The sequence below is a fragment of the Triticum aestivum genome, chromosome 4D (assembly GCF_018294505.1).
Source record: "Triticum aestivum cultivar Chinese Spring chromosome 4D, IWGSC CS RefSeq v2.1, whole genome shotgun sequence".
Classification (NCBI taxonomy): domain Eukaryota; kingdom Viridiplantae; phylum Streptophyta; class Magnoliopsida; order Poales; family Poaceae; genus Triticum; species Triticum aestivum.
In genome coordinates, this window is record NC_057805.1 from 11,298,821 (window position 1) to 11,316,247 (window position 17,427).

A 17,427-nucleotide genomic window follows, 5' to 3' on the forward strand; every position below is an offset into this window, starting at 1 on the left:
AAGCCTGCGCGTAAGCCAAGTGCTTCATCTTCAATGCCCTTAAGGCCAAGTTCCTCAGAAATGCCCTCACGGCCAGAATCCTCAAAGCCCTCACGGCCAATTCCTCACGCTGCTCCTGCTCCTCCAAAATCCTCAGCTCCTCCGCATAAGTCCTCAGCTGCTCCGACCAAATCCTCAGCACCTATGCATCTTGCCACGTGCCAAATGACTACATGCATCTCTATTACCTCAGGAGCTTCAGCTAGTTCCTCAGTTGCTCCAAATTCTTCAACAGGACCCTCTCTGCTGAAGACAAAGACCACTGCTGGACGAGGTTCTCGCCCAAGTCCTCACAAGAAGCAGGTCGCCTTCCAAGTGACGTCTGAAGAAGACGAAGCTGATGATGAAGAACTTGCTGAAATCATCAGAGATAGGCAAGTCAGGGCCGCTAGAGCCAAGGACCCAAATGTGCCTCTGCTTTTGGATCCAAAGTTGATCCTCGATTACATTGATCTCTGGCACAAGGACCCAAACACTCCTATGCCTGACTTCAAGCTGACTCCTGGCCAAAATCATATGCTGACTGCCTTCATCCAAGAAGAGAAATGGAAATTTGAGAAGGCCAGGAAGATCAAGAAAGCGCAGTACAGGAAGGAGAAATTCCTGAAGAACAACGTTGTCTCTATGACAACTGATGATCTTGTGAAGATCCAGTCTGAAATCAAAGTCCTCAGCGATGATTTCAATGCTTACTATGCTGATTGGCAAGGAGCCAAGGTCAGGTTTGTTAAACTGACTGAGAAGTTCACCTCCAATGTTGCAGCCCCATCGCAACAAGAAATTCCTCAGACTGAAGCATCTGCTCAGCCAACTGAAGAACATGCCAGCACCGCTGATGACATTCAGGCTGCTAAAGAAAATGTGAGTTCCAGGGCTGATGACTGCATTCCGGCCGCTGATGAAATTGCCAGGGCATCCACTAGTGGTGCGCCTGAAGAAAATGAAGAGGTCAGGGCAACTGCATCAGTTGTGCCTGAAGAAAATCAACCACATTCCTCTGCTCCTCCTGCGCCTACCCCAACTCCAATTCTTCCATCTGCATCAGATGTGAAGAAGACCAAGGCTGCAGAGCGTGCAGCAGTGAAGAAAAGGAAAGCATCAGCTTCATCAGATTCTTCAGCTCCGAAGAAGATGAAGAAATTGACCAGCTCAGTTGCAAACCCCATTGATGATGTTCCGATCTCAACCATGCCATCAAAGGACCTTGTTCCTTTTGATGAAGAATATGTGATCCCTAGCGGATTTGATGAAGAAAATCCTTTTGCTGCTTCGTCAGAGCAGATGGATGAAGAAATTGAAGTGGATGAAATCCCTTCAACTCCAGCTGTTTCCTCGCATATGCCTCAGTTTACTGCTGAAGAGGCCGGTGTTGAAGAAATAGAAGATGAAGACGTGGACATTGGCTGTACCACACCAGTGATGAATGATGACTTTTGGGAAAGTCAGCACCCCAACTCTCCACTCTTCACATCTTTACAGCAAATTCCTCAGTCCCCTGTTGCTACTGAAGTACAAATGGGATCTGAAGAACCTCGTGCAACCCCATCTGTCCATGAAGAAATTCCAGCCACTAGTGCTGAAGAAAATGTACATGAAGAATTGAAGACACAGACTGCCACTGAAGAGGAACCAGAAATTCCTCAGCCTGAAGAACCTGAGATTGCGATTCCTGAGGTTGTAATGCAACTGACTGACACTCCTCTGCCCAAGCCAAAAGATCCATTCTCAAGGAAGCAAAAATTCAAGGCTAATGATTTCTTCGGCGAGCACGTATTCTTCACTGATTACAACCCCTATGACTCTGCTCGCATTAGGAAGAGGCGTTTCTGGACTGCCAGCCAGGCAATTTATTCCTCAGTGTTGTTCAACAAAGACAAAGTCTTCGATCATGAGCACATTCCTCACGTGGATATGGAATCTCTGCTGTGCTTCGTGCCAGTCCTCAGTGTTCTTCACGACGTCGGGCTGTTAAATTTCTGCACTGATATATGTGATTGGAATGAAGAGCTCATTCTTCAAATTTATGCAACTCTGCACATCACCGGAGACTCTGAAGATGTGAATTCATGGGTGCTGGACTGGATGTCTGAAAATACTCACTACAAGGCACCATCTACTGAATTGCTTCGTGCTTTGCCTCTCAGTCCTCCCCTTGAAGCTGCTCGTTGCGTCTACAGTGAACCTGAGCTTACAGATCACTATATGCAAGTGTTGATGAAACCATTGAAGCCAGGTCAGGCCCCAAGAACTAAATTCCTTCTGAAGGAATTGTTATATGTGCCTCGGACTGTCTATTGCATTCCGACGAAGACATTGAGTCCTATCAAGGGCCACGACTCGAATGAAGAAGAAGTCGTTGGCATCATGAAGAATCTGCTTTTCAATATCATTCATGGCGTTCCCGTCAACTTCCATGATTTCTTCATGAGGACTCTGGCCAATGTCGCAATCTCACCTTTTGAGTTGAAGCCTTATGCTCCGTGGATTATGAGATTCATCAAAACAAGGTCTTCACTCAACTACAAAGCTGATACACTGAACCATTGCAGCTACTTGCCCCCGATTGAAGTCCTCAAACAGACATTTTCCTCAGCTGATGAAAAGGGCAAGGCTACTGCTGTTATTGATGAAGGCATTCGTCCATTGGATGGTCAATTTCGCAAGGCTGCATCCTACTCCACCAATGATGACTCTGCCGCCAACGCAACCAAGCCAAATCCTCAAGGCACAGCTCCCAGGGTGATGACTGACCGTGAGCTTCTCCTCAGTCTTCACCAGAAGGTTGATCACAATCACAAATGGGTCAAGCGTCAGTTTGGTTCAATTCTTCACAACATGACTGCTACCCACAATGTAGTGAAGAAAAACCATTACTACCTCCATGAAACCTTCAACCATACCTGGGCTGTTCTGTCTCACATTTATAGCGTAGAAGATCTGAAGAAAATGGGTCTCAAGGAAGATTTTGACTGGTCTGCTCCTCCACCGAAGAAATACAAGAAGGTCAAGGTTCCGTCCTTGGTGGCCAGCTCCTATTCTTCATCGCGTGACACCGACGAGCATGAAGACTTGGACGACACTGCGGCAGGCCCTACATCAACAAACGACCCCAACAACGCCGGCGCTCCTTCATCAACTTGATATACTTCAGGGGCGTTAGTCCTCATTTTCGAACCTTTTGGTCATTCGATGACAAAGGGGGAGAAATTTGAGTTAGTCTTCAAGCGGGTCTATCTTTTATGGGCGTTTTTGTTCTAAGTTACAACTCTCGTTCTTCTGATGACTTTGTTGGATCGAGTTGTAAACTTAAAACTCTATGGTGGCCTGATACTTTTGTTGTTTCTTCTGTATGCTTATTCCTCGTTAATGTTATTGCACGCATGCTGAATTACATCAGTCACCATATTTCATCATGCATTTCAAATTCTTCATATATTATGTCAAAAGCGTGTATGAATTACAAGATATAGGGGGAGATCTCCATGATTCAACTCTTCAAGTGTGCATTGCTTCAAAAGCAAAATCCTCACTATGCACATCTTCAGGGGGAGTTCTTCTATATCTTGCAATCAACTTCCTCAATATGAGTATTTACACTTCATATGTTTATCCCCGTTGAAAACTTAACCTATATTGTCATCAATCACCAAAAAGGGGGAGATTGTAAGTGCATCTAGTGCCCCTTAGTGATTTTGGTGTATTGAAGACTTATAGGTTAAGGGACTAATGTGTTTATGAGTGTACACAGGTCTATAAGTCTATAAGGAGTTTGATATTTACAGAGAAAGTCGACCCCTAAAAATGAAGTTCTTCGACTGAAAACTTTGGATTTCTGAAGACTTTGAAAATGAAGAAATTGGTGTGACCTTGAAGACTTGGTATTCATTTGAGGAACATGAAGCGTGAAGACTTTTGTTTTCGTAGTTTCATTTTCTCTTTCTTGAGTCATAGGAAACACCGTACTGTTAAAGGGGGTCGAGGAAATACTAAGGAAAAATTTCCATGTGATGCTCAACTCAAAATCCTACACCTACCAATCCCTTCGAGTGAAGCCATTGGAAACCTCATACAGTTCAGTCGTATTCTTGAGTGACAGAGACGAAGTTCTTCTGGTCTCCGAGGAATTTGTTCTGACTGAGGAGTTAGGAATTCGCCAGTGCGGATTGCCTACACTATGAGGAACATGATAGCCCTGAGGAATTTGATACTCAAATTTCCGACCGTTGCTGTGCTATGCGCCAACTGTCCCAAAATATCTACCCACCTAACGGTCATATCATTGAAGGGCATTTATGTCTTATCATGTCGGGTTGCTCCCTAGGCTATAAATAGCCGCCCCCTACAACCACTAGCTGGTTGGCTGCTCCGAGAGAAACTGACACTTGTCATTTGAGAGCATCCCATCCTCCGAGGACTTTGAGCGAAAATCATCGAGTGAGGAAAACCCAAACCCAAACACCTACAAACCCAAAGTGATTGAGCATCACTGAAGAGATTGATCCTGCGTGGATCCGACGCTTGTTACCTTTGAAGACTGTGCTTCTTCCAGATGGTTAGGCGTCATGGTCTAGAGCATCCAAGAGGAATTGTGGATCGCCGAGTGACCGAGTTTGTGAAGGTTCGGAAGTCACCTGAAGACTTACCACGAGTGATTGGACGAGGTCTGTGTGACCTTAGTTCAAGGAGAATACGATGAGGACTGTGTGTCCGGGACTGTGTGTCCTCAGGTTTAAATACCTAGCCGCTCCAACCAGATGTACAACTGAGACAGCAGTTGGAACTGGTCTACCAAATCATTGTCTTCACCAAGCTTACTGGTTCTATTTCCTCAACTCTTTCATTTCCTCATTACTGTGTTGTGTGCTTGTCATATCTGTGTTTGAAGACTTTGACAGAAGACTTTCTCAATTTTCTCAGTTCAATTTCTTCAGTCTGTTTGTCTTCATCCTGTGCTATCCTGTGTTTACGCTTTCTGTACTCTGTGTTTGTCTTCATTTCATCCTGATGACCATGCCTATGTTCTGCTATGCTTACTCTTGAGTACTTATTCCGCTGCAAGTAGTTCTTCGCTAAGGAATTTCCTCACCCGCAAATTCCTCAGTAAAGAATTCATAAAAATCGCCTATTCACCCCCCTCTAGTCGATATAACGCACTTTCAATTGTGCCTCCACACTGCTCTAACGGAGACGTACTTCCCCTCAAAAGGAAGGAACTGCGGTAACACATCCTCGTCTTCACCAGCTCCTCTTGATTATCTCGTGCCTTTACTTGTGCAAGCTTATTCGTATTATATCCCTTGCTTGCTTGTGTGCTTATTGTTGTTGCATCATATAGGTTGCCCACCTAGTTGCATATCTAGACAACCTACTTTGATTGAAAGTTTAAATTGGTAAAGAAAAGCTAAAAATTGTTAGTTGCCTATTCACCCCCCTCTAGTCAACTATATCGATCCTTTCAGCTGGTGTTGTTGGTTCTGGTGTAGTTAAATTTACTCGATATTCTTCAAACAACTCATGAACACATTCTTTAATAGCATACCACACCTTTTCTCCACACTCAGCACCAAATATTTCCAAAGTAGTCAGCGTAGTGAAATCAGATAGCTTATACCTTGGATCAAGAGCTGCAACAATAAAAACGAGCAAGTTGACATTTTCCTTCTCCTTCTCCTTCTTCTCCCTCTCCCACTTTCATTCACAATAGGACCCTTCTCCTTCACCTTTTCGTTCTCATGCCAAGAGCCCCAATATTTGTCAAACTTTTCTTTCATCCTCTCTATCATAGCTTTTTGCAAAGGATCTGTACTGTTCATCCAATTTTGAACGAAGATGTGTATATTGCCAACCTCGAAAAGAAAGTTGTCGGAAGTGACATGAAGTGAGGATGACACACAAACGGTAAGATTATAAAAATGACCAAGAAAGACATTTTCCTAGCATTTTCCCAATCCATCTCATATGGATACCCAAATCCTCCTTTGTCTTCAGACAAGTCCAATGCATACAATGGTCATCTTCACAGTACCTTGTAACCACCTTCGCGCATACAATTTTGCAAAGGATCTTCACAGTACCTAATCATTTGTCATCAACACCAAAACCATGTGGGGATTCTGATGCCTTTTTCACTCCGCGACCTCCTCTTCAATTGGTAGTCCACACCCACACATAACAATAAGCCTTCATGTCAATTCATAAGAAAAATGAGGCAATTCTCATAAATCTCCAAGCTCGATAGGAGTTGTAAATGCATTTACCGTATCCACCTCTCATGTTATCATTTTCTCGTGCGCAAGAAGTGCAATAAGTTCAAGTTCCTCCATTGAATGGATCAACGTCATCCTAGAGGAAGACACAAGACATGTGCGACATACTTGGAATGAAGTGGTACCATTTAGCTTTGGTATCGGGGAGAGTGTTTTCACTGTCTTTTTTATCTGGGTGTGGCAATGGTAAAGGACAAAATATAGCATTGACGTTATTCCATACAGTAATGACATGCTAGCAATGACAAAATTAAGATATATGATTGGGTAGTATACTCAAGGTCCAAACCAAATCATGACATATGGTCGCATCTACATTCATAAATATAGGAAAATATTTATTTGGTTTTATCGCTTTAGGAAAATTAACATAGATTTATAGCATTTTTACAAGAAGCAACTCAATCATCATAAACAAATTGGCAGTATGAACCACCTGAAAGTGCTAGTTATCGACTAGAGGGGGGTGAATAGGCGATTTTTATGAAAGTCTTCAAAACATAGGAGTTTCGAAGACAAACGATAGAAATGAACCTATAAACATGCAGCAGAAGGTAGACTACACTAAGCAAGCCATAGTCAAGTATTAATGAAGTGAAAGCACGAAGAATAATAGCAGCTAGGTAGTAAAGATCAGGATGGAAGATAGTATGAAGCCAAACAACAATAGTAGTCACACAGTGAATTCAAACAGGTAGTGCAAACAGGCAATGACTTCACGAAGACAAACTGTAAGTAAAGAGGGGGAGAGGATAGAACCAGTCACTTGGTGTGGACAATGATTTGTTGGACCAGTTCTAGTTGCTGTGACAATTGTACGTCTGGTTAGGGAGGCTGAGATTTAACTCAGAAGACCGTGTCTTCACCTTATTCCCCTTGAGCTAAGGACACCCAGTCCTCGCCCAATCACTCTGGTAAGTCTTGAAGGTAGACTTCCAAACCTTCACAGACTTCGTTCACCGGCGATCCACAATGACTCTTGGATGCTCAGAACGCGACGCCTAACCGGCTGGAGGATTCACAGTCCTCAAGTGTAACAAGTCTTCAGGTCACGCGGACAGAAAGACTTGAGTGATGCCTAACACTCTTTGGCTCTGGGTGTTTGGGCTTTGTCCTCGCAAGGATTTCTCTCTCTCAAAAGCTTCGGAGGTGGGTTGCTCTCAAACGACAAAAGCCGCGCACTAACTCTGAGCAGCCACCAATATATGGTGTAGGGGTGGGCTATTTATAGCCACTAGGCAACCCGACCTGATTTGTCCGAAATGACCCTGGGTCACTAAGGAACTGACATGTGTTCCAACGGTCAGATTTCAAACACACGTGACAGCTTGACTTGGGCTACAAGTAAAGCTGACTCATCCAGCTCTGGATAAGATTTGCTCTCATTGTCTTCGCTCGAAGACATAGGATTTGGTTGAGCATCACTTCAGTCACTCTGACTTTGTTCACTGAGACCCCACTTATCAGTACGGTGGTTCCTATGACTCAACAAAGAAGAAAAGGAAACAACGAAATAACTAAGTCTTCGCGCTCCATAGTCTTCACACGATGTCTTCTTATGTCATAGTCTTCAATGTGAATATCTTCACATACCACCATTGTCTTCAATGTCTTCATACATTTTTAGGGGTCACCGGTAGGTAAACCGAATCAATGAGGGACTACTACCTGTGTTATCCTGCAATTCTCACAAACACATTAGTCCCTCAACCAGGTTTGTCGTCAATACTCCAAAACCAACTAGGGGTGGCACTAGATGCACTTACACCACCGACCCCCCTAAGCGTCCACCACGCTAGCTTTGAAATACAACCAATGTTGAGCATAGCTATATTCACTTCACTTCACTCGCATCTAGTTGCCATTTTTTGTTCATGGTGATGTCGTGGAAAAATGGAAGACATTGTTTCTATTTGTTGTTTATCTAACAAAGAGTGTAACCAAATAATCACAAAAGGGGTAAGTGCATTGATTCAGACTTAATGCTTTGCGAACCATTTCAATACTATATAATAGTTTTACCAAAGTCACATTAAAACTCCAGGAGCGTGTCTCTTTGACTAATATTTAGCCCTAACTTTGTTGATTATAATTTTTTGACGTGAAACACCATGCATTCTATTAACTAGTGGGGCCGACGATATTACCGGCCATAACACCACTTACATCTTAGGGAAGATCAGTAAGCCAAATATGTTAGTTGTCGATCATAGCCCTCGAACCATAACCAGCTAGTAGATGAGCAGGGATATTACAAAGACGAGAACAAACATCAATCTTATAATCTATGAAGTCCATTTATAGCTTGAAATCAGATTCTCGGAAGAGGATGCCAAGAGGTGCACGGTCCCAGGTTACTGACCCCGACGCAAGCTTCAGCGAGAGGCGGTTCGTGATGAAAGTAACTCGGCCCATACTAAACTCTTTAGCAAGCCTGATAGCATTCATCACGGCCAAAGTTTTTAAACAGGATTGCTAGTTTTCTAGAAAAGAAAAAGGGAGAGCAACTAGTTAACGAGCGCTCCTTCAGGAGCCTCGCAACGATCAGCGCCACTTGGCGCGCTCTCAACCATTCGCCACGTGTCGCGCTCTGGACGCTCCCTCCGGATTTTTATTTTTTTATTTTTCCACACGCGTTTTCGGCTTTTTAAACGGGGTTTTCCGGGTTTTTTTGATGTTTTGGTTTTCCCTCGGTCTTCCTTACCTTTTCGAGCAAAAAAAATTTTTGGGAATTTTTTTTCCGCGAAAAAACACGTTTTCTTTTTTTCCCTTTCGCGAAAGTCACTGTTTTTCTTCCGCTCGAGGCACGGTTGTGCTTTAGCGAGAGTCACGGCCGTGCCTTTCGGAAAAGGAAAAAAACGCGTTTTCTATTTTTTTTCTTTCGCGAGAGTCAGAGTTTTGTTTCCGCGAGAGGCACGGTTGTGCTTTCGCGAGAGTCACGGCCGTGCCTCTCGGAAAGTGAAAAACAAAACGCGTTTTCTGTTTTTTTTCTTTCGCGAGAGTCACGGTTTTGCTTCCGCGAGAGGCACGGTTGTGCTTTCGCGAGAGTCACGGCCGTGCCTCTCGGAAAGGGAAAAAATACGCGTTTTCTGTTTTTTTTTCTTCGCGAGAGCCATGGTTTTGCTTTCGCGAGAGGCACGGTTGTGCTTTAGCGAGAGTCACCACCGTGCCTTTCGGAAACGAAAAAAAACGCGTTTTCTGTTTTTTTTCTTTCCACGAGAGTCACGGTTTTGCTTCCACGAGAGGCACAATTGTGATTTCGCGAGAGGCACGGGCGTGCCTCTTTCGGAAAGGAAAAAAAACCGTGTTTCCGGTTCGGTTTTTTCGTCCGGTTTTTTTCGTGAAAAAAAAGTTCGTCAAAACCTATCAACATGGGATCTAGTTTTGAATATCTCGATGCGAGGATCCAATGGTGAAAACGGTTCAAGATTTGGACACACGGTTTAAGAGATAAAACATTTTGAATAAACGGATCTAAAAAAAAAAGGAAAACCCAGGTAGCGACAAGTGGTGCACTGCATGTGCGCCACTTGTCGCGACCTAGGAAGGTGGAGTGTTCTTTGCAAGGAGTACTCCTTAATTTGTGAGTTCGAAAAAAAGGACCACCTAAAAAAAGGACTATCAGGCCCTCCACTATGCGCTCGATGCCACATTTCTGAAAAGCGGGCCACGTACATGCGGATGCCAGTTGAACTTTTTTTAGCACCGGTCACACAGTGTAGGAGATTTGGCATCGACGCCAGCTCGGGCCCAAGCACATATAAACTAGTAATAAATTACCCAATAAACAGTGTCTTGGGCTGTTGGTTCTCGTAAGAAAGGACAGTGACATGCTTACTTTACTAGCTCAACAAATTTGGCACCGGAGCAAGTAGAAGCATTGATGCCTAGAATTTTTTACTTGGCACCGGACTGGACAATGTAGGGCATCAGTGCTAAATGTCAAAAAGCAAACTTGGCACCGGTTATGGCTTACATAGTGGAAGGCCTCAGGGCCAGGGCCCAAACCCACTGGCCGCCCAAACGCCCTGCCGCAGCCCGGCCATGTGAGCCCAAACGTTCTGCGTCCGGGTGGGGTTTTGTGCAATTAATAAACCAGACCTACGTTCAACTAAAAAAAAAACCACACCTACGCTCACCCGTTCCGCATTGCGTGCGCCCTCGCAGTCGAACGGCCTCGCCACCCCCGCTCCTCTCCTCTCGCCCATGCCCGCCACCGCCGAAGAAGCTGCCATGGCGGCCGGCGACACGGGCGCGCCCGCGGCGGGCGGAGCGGGGAAGGACGGCGAGCCCGAGTCGCCGCGGGAGCCGGACCCCGATCACCACGCTCCGGTGTCGCCGGGCGCTTCCGAAGAGGAAGAGGGCGCCAGCGGCGCGGTCGAGGCGGGGCAGGACGACGACGCGCCTGACCCGGAGGACGAGCCGGAGGAGGGCGGTGACGCCACGGAGGACGATATGGACGAGGAGGAGGAGGAGGAGGAGGAGGGGGACGAGGACGAGGAGGACGCCCCGACGCACCTGCCGTTCGCGCCCGCGGAGGAAGAGGTACGCGGCCTCGCCTCGCCTCCCACCCATCTCCCCGCCTCGCGTCCCCTCTGCGGCGGGACGAGGGTTTTTGCGTCGCTCGTGCCGTCTCCATTTCCCTCGCGCTCTCGCGAGCATTCCGTCGAGCAGTTGGTGTGCGCTTCGAGGGCGACCGCTGTTGTTCGAAAAACTAGGTGATTCCGTGCCTCAGGGTGAGCGAGGACAGCCCACACGGCACGTTGTGCTCGATGCTGGTTGAATCCTCCTCCATCCATGGGACAGAGGGTGAATTCCTTCCTGGGGAACATCCATCTTGCATTTCCTTTGCTATTGTGATTTGTGGGCCATGCAATTTGCATTTACAGCTGAGAACTGCCACTATGTTTACATGCCCAAATCTGTTGTTACAACTGGAGTTTAATTGCAACTGTTGTGGAGCAATTGTTTCTAGATGATGTCAATTTGCATTTACAGCTGAGTACTGTGAGTATGGCACTCGAATGTACTCCCTACATAGTTATTACAACTGGAGTTTACTTACCAAGCAACTGCTTATCGTGAACATGAAACTTTAATGCACATAGTTTTCCCAATTGGTGTTTAGTTACCCTGTTTAGTTGCTTTGTCATCAATATTTTCATTCAGATGCCTTGTCAGGAAGATGTAAATAGTTGCCAAACATGCTCCCTTGGAATTATAGTAATATCGTGTTGTCTTAATGTTCAATCTTCTGGTTGTAATTATCTGCAGTCACTTGAGGAGACAACTACAGTTGATCCAAGCTATACTATCTCTCTTATAAGGCAACTAATACCTAAGGGATCCAGTGTGGAGAAAGAGTTCAGGTGAGTGGTACTTCCAGATTTCCCCCCATTAAGTTTGTTTAGCAATGAAGGCTGTTATTAAAACGACCTGGTTGTCCTAATAATGTCTACCTCATGCAAAAACTGACAAGCAAAGGGTCAATTCTGATGACAGGGATTCAACGCAACCGGATAACACGGATCCTTCTGAGAAAAGTGACAAGCAGGGTCTTCCAGAAGAAAGGAGTGTCAGCCCTAAGGATCAGTTGGAAGAGTGTGGTTGTATTCTGTGGGATCTTGCGGCTAGTGAACCTCAAGCAGAACTTATGGTATTTATCTGCATCATTCTCTTGTATAAGGATGTATTTCTTATATAGGTTTCTCATAAACAGAAGGTGGACCGTTTTGCTATATGAAACTTGTTTATTGCTGCTCAATTTTTTACTGAACAAGATACTAGCAAGCAGGAAGTGTGAGAGATTTTGATTGCCTTAGCTGCACTGGCTTTAGACATTTTGGATGTCCTGGATTTCAATACGATGTGGTTGGCTTGTTAGATCAATTAGGAGTAGATAAGCAAAAAATTAAGGTGGATAACTGTAATTGTTTCATTCTTTTAGTTTTGTAGCTCCTTTGTGCTTATATTTTATCTTCCTGGTCCTGAATTTTAGTTCTGTATCTGTTTATTGTAGCAAATTCTTTACTATAATTTGCGAACCATATAAATTATTGCTGGTGATAGCTACTTGTAGTGTGAATGCTTATGTCATAATAGCATGCTAATTCTAACAAACATTTTAAATCAAAGAATGGCCAGGTTGCAGTAAGTCAAAAGTATTTTCCTAAATCCTAATTGATCTAAGAGCAAATCAAGTGTTCAAAGGAACTACAAAAGGAAATTAAAGCATAATAAACAGAATTATCCACCTTCCTTTATACCTTAGTAATTGTGCATCTTCTGCTGCTTGCTAACAACACATTATATTTAACCCTTGCAGATTAATAACCTTGTGATTGAAGTGCTTTTGGAAAACCTTCGTACGGCAAATTCTTCTAGGGTGAAGGTGAAATGAAATTTTCCTGTACTGCTACCTCCTCTCTTTTTGCTAAGCATGTATTAAAGTATCTTGTTTCTTTGAATCTTTTGTCCCTGCAGGAACTTTGTCTTGGAATCATGGGAAACTTAGTCTGTCATGAATCTCTAGTTGCTGCAATCTCTTTGAAAAAAGGTTTAATTGCAACTGTCATGGAGCAATTGTTTCTAGATGATGTCAAATGCCTTTCTGAAACATTCAGGTTGGGTATCTTTGGGATTAAGTTTTTTTTTTTTGCCGGACTCAAAGTTATTATTTAGAACCATTTTATTTATTTATTTATTTATCAGCCGTTTGACAAGCTGTTTACTGTTCTAGCATTTCAAGATATTTCATCCCGTGAAATTTAAGTCTTATCATGTGAAATAGATCTTGGTAGTTTAGCTCAGCACACACACGATTACCATGTTGATATATTATTTATGTTCTTGAATTTGTGCGTTTTGTATTGGTCAGATACCCATTCAATTTTACCACATAACTGTGCAAATGCCCACATGCAAAACTACACATCCTTACATCACATGTTACATGCATTATACCTACATTTGGACATACCCAATCAATCACAAGTTGTTGAACTTGTGGATGAAAATGCTTGAACATACAGCACTTTTGCAAAAATATAACCATTTTCAACTGTGTTAATAGGTTATGTACTTATGTTATTAATCATTTGGGGGATAGGAGCTAAGTAAATTTAGATTTTGTTTTTCTTGATAATTTAATTTTCTATTGTCGATGTTCAAAACTTGGAGAAGCTACTTTCTAGTTGTTCTGAGTTTTAGACAATGAGAACTGAGAAGTTCCATCTATGCTCTGTTCTTTTTTGCTTATTTTGACTTGTGTTGCTGTCTGTAAAAAAAAATCTTACACCCCGAGATAGTTGGAACGAGTATTGTTGCTAAATTTCATCAGTGGTGCATCCTCACACAGTTTTTCTTAGACAGGTTGTTGGCTGCCATTCTTCGGTCCAGTGCATATGTTTCTTGGGCTCAAGCTCTTTTACCTGATGAGATTCTTTCACGTATTCTACGGATAGTTGGGAAGACAGATAATGCTACATTACTTGAAAAGGTATTCTACTGAATTCGTATATGCAACTTGTTGTGACTGCATATGTACTGAATTCGTATATGCAGCTTGTTGTGACTAATCCGTAGAGTTGGTCCTCACAACTTTAGTGACTTCTGTTCTTTTTAAATTGAATTTTGACATATATGGATACATTATATTTCTTTTGTTGGACTTGTGTAACATAAATTGTTTAAATCATCTTAGCTCATTCTTCTATACGTGATGGTTAGGCATGTGTGTTTACCTGCTTAACTCTTTTATCAGTTCACCATATCCTGAGGTAGTTTCAAGAAGGTCGTCATCAAATAGTTTCTATGGACTGTTTCATCTTCCCAAACACTTCTTAGTTGTATGGTCCGGTCTTACTCATTGCTACCATATCCATGTTATCCGAACAATGTAGAATTATCCTTGGTCAGAATGAGGTCCTATTTTTTTCCATGGCAATTGCTTGGTTCTCTTCTGTGAAAATTCTTCTCTTAGGAGGATATCTGAATTTTTTTGACTGCATTTTGGTAACAGTTAATACTCTTGAGAAACATGTGACTGCAAATTGCAATTTTATCAAACTTTTAGCTGCAGAGGTCTTATGGTCTTTGAACTAGCATCTACTCCCTCCGTCCCATAATGTAAGACGCTTTTTGACTCTAGTGTAGTGTCAAAAAACGTCTTACATTATGGGACGGAGGGAGTATTTGCTTATTGTTCTACAATAACTTTTATAGCAGTGAAAGCCTTTATTTTCCTACAATTATACTGTAAAACTGATGTTGCCTATTGTTATGTGTTGTATGATTCGGTTGAAATTGTCAGCTCAGCCGAACTATCACAACTACTTTCATCTTATTATACTATGGTTCAGCTGAAAAATTCCCATCCTTTATATTTGCATGTGTTCAACTGTTTGGTTATTTCTTATGTGAATTACTGGTCGCAGATCATTGGCTTCCTATCAACTGTCATTGATAATCGAGATGTGATTGCTATGCTTATCCAGCCCTTGCTTAAACTGGGTTTAGTTGACCGTATTATTGGGTTACTAACAACTGAGCTTGAAAGATCACCGGATGAGAAGCTAGACAGGTATGTTGAACTAACTTGAAATTCGGCAAGATTTTCATTTTATAAAAGTTATCTGTTACAAATTTTGAACTAGTATTATTGTTCAAGGTATCATGGAAGCTTCTCCTATGTACTCCCTCCATTCCAAAATGCAAGGTGTATTAATTTTGAGAAAAGTCAAACATATATAGGTTTGGTCAAATAGAAAAGCGTTTGACCTTTTGAAAAACTAATGCACTTTACATTTTAGGTTGGAGGGAGTATTTGGTAAACTTTCTGTAGTTTAAGAATAAATCATAAGAAAAACACCTAAGGGCCTGTTTGGATATGTGGTATTTGGTAAACTTTCTGTAGTTTAAGAATAAATCATAAGAAAAACACCTAAGGGCCTGTTTGGATATGTGGTATTTCTCTGGAGATTTATGGCATTCAGTTCGATTATGGGCTGAATGCTGAAGCTCCCAAAACAGTTGTGTAAGGAACCCTCAAGGATTTGAATCCTCCATAGTCCCGTTTAAAGTCATTGTTTCAAAGAGATCCTTAAAGCTTCATAGAATATTTTTTATATTTCATGTCTTCTAGACAAAGTTTAGGTCCTTAACCTGTCTTCTGAGATGCGGCCATTTGTTGTTTTCCAATAATATGGTCTGACCATTATAAATTTCTTACATTCCCACTTCCTAGTTTTAATTTAATAGGACTGTAGCTGCATTTCTCTGTCACCTGCGATAACCCTTCTTAGTTTTTGAATTTTGAATTAACAACCTGGGACAGTAATGGATTTACCTTACCTTTTTCTTAACACGTTTCAGATCAGGTTCTCTTGATTTGGTCCTTCACTTCATGGAAGAATTATCAGCCATACACTGTGTTTCAAAGGCAATGACATCGAATGACCGGCTGATTAAAGTGCTAGTTAACATGATCAAGTCGCCAGATAAAGTTGAGGTGAGCATGTTTGCCACCGCTACCATTTCATATATTTGTTCATCAGCCCGGGCGAATTCTGGTTCATACATTTTGGAAGAAATGCATTATGTTGTTTCCTCCTTGGTACCGAATTGTTAGCTTGGCCAACTCATAACTCTTAACAAGCAAGCAGTTCCGGTTTTTCGATTTTCAGTAAATCATGAAAAAAAATCCTGAAATTTGAAGAAGCATTTCTTGCCTCTTCCATTTGTACATTTGGCAAACTTCACCTTGCATTAATTCTTGTGAGTCCCCACCCTACAACCTCAATGGTGACCTAGGATGTTTCACTTGAAAGATCTGTAGATTGGGATGTAGGAATGCAAGTCAAGCATGGTAATTGTATTCTTATTCACAAACTCTTCTTCAGGTTGCAAGCTATTGTGCTTCGGTGGTGATCGTAATATCAAATATTTTGACAGATGGAAAGCATTTGGTGCCTAAGATATCCCGTGGTAGGCACATTTTTTCTTAGCACTTATCTTATTTACTAAGCAACTATCGTATTTGCTAAGCAGTGCACTGCATGACTTGAAATCAACGTTTCCATTTAGTGCCATTACAGTGATCCAGTCTCTCAATTGTTTCAGATTTACCGTTCCTGGAGGGCCTACTTGAAGTTCTTCCAGAGGTCCCTGATGATGACCAAGCTCGATATGCACTTTGGAGTATCTTAGCGCGTATTCTGGCACAAGTGCAAGCAACTGAGTTGAACTCCTCGTCCCTCGACCGGTTTGCGTCTCTGTTCTCAGGCAAGTTCGGCCTCATCAAAGATGACCTCGAGAATCAGGTGGTTGATGAAGAGAAGTTAACACCTGAGGATGCTCTCCTGAAGGGATGGATATCGAGATGTGTATCCTTTAAAACAATATATACAAGTTGTCCTTCATGGAAATCTAGATCTTAAGCTACATTTACAAACTAACATGATGGGATACATCTCGGCAGCAGCAATCGCATTGTTTTTCCTATGCTACAAAATATCTGTAACAGCTCGTGGCTATCTCCTTCTTCATGGAGAGATGGATCGAGGAGAAGTCCTCCCAGAGCAACGAAGGCTCCATCGGCAATGCTCGGGAGGTGCTGGGCTACTGCCAGAAGGCGCTCAGCTAACCGGAAACTCCACTCCACTGACAAGCTTGCTGCGGTTTGTAATCAACGCTGCTGATCTGAGAGAGAATGTGGCATGTGGCCGCTGTGATTTTGGGACCGGGAGTCGGTCATAACCTACTGTCGTTTTAGACTACGGCAACCTGTAAAGAAAATCGGCGAATGGAGATTAACTAGGGGCATGGGTGGGGATATACGAGTTTTGGGCATGGTTGGGGATACGATTTTTTTGGGAGATGTCCGATTGCCAAGTTTGATAAGTCGCAAATTTGGTCTAAATTTTTCGAGAACTATTTCTGTCATCCGAATCGATATGTAAACCTGAGACATAGATGCAGATGTGGTTTTCATCACTACGTTTGAATGCCACTTTTCTCTTACTTTTTGGCGAAAAACTGCACCTACTTTGACTGGAATCAAATCGCCTGCCATCGCTATTGTAAAGGCACAAAGCGCGGACTACCATTCTGTACATTCATCCTA

At 42.8% G+C, this 17,427-nt stretch overlaps 1 protein-coding gene across 1 annotated transcript; it reads left to right on the forward strand.

The window, feature by feature from the left end:
- The first annotated feature begins 10,406 nt into the window (after nucleotides 1–10,406).
- Nucleotides 10,407–17,297, forward strand: LOC123095704 (protein saal1). The gene is made up of 11 exons (XM_044517254.1): nucleotides 10,407–10,850; nucleotides 11,580–11,674; nucleotides 11,808–11,961; nucleotides 12,631–12,696; nucleotides 12,789–12,928; nucleotides 13,677–13,803; nucleotides 14,741–14,886; nucleotides 15,678–15,813; nucleotides 16,205–16,289; nucleotides 16,425–16,687; nucleotides 16,828–17,297. The coding sequence occupies exons 1-11, from the start codon at nucleotides 10,512–10,514 to the stop codon at nucleotides 16,945–16,947; spliced, it is 1,671 nt and encodes a 556-aa protein (XP_044373189.1). The 5' UTR covers nucleotides 10,407–10,511; the 3' UTR covers nucleotides 16,948–17,297.
- Nucleotides 17,298–17,427: the final 130 nt, after the last annotated feature.

Bases quoted from the DNA above. Each gene is read 5' to 3' on its own strand.
- LOC123095704 (XM_044517254.1), top strand. From the start codon at position 10,512: ATGCCCGCCACCGCCGAAGAAGCTGCCATGGCGGCCGGCGACACGGGC. The intron at 11,675-11,807 runs GTGAGTGGTACT...TTCTGATGACAG, and splicing joins AGTGTGGAGAAAGAGTTCAG to GGATTCAACGCAACCGGATA. The intron at 12,697-12,788 runs GTGAAATGAAAT...TTGTCCCTGCAG, and splicing joins CAAATTCTTCTAGGGTGAAG to GAACTTTGTCTTGGAATCAT.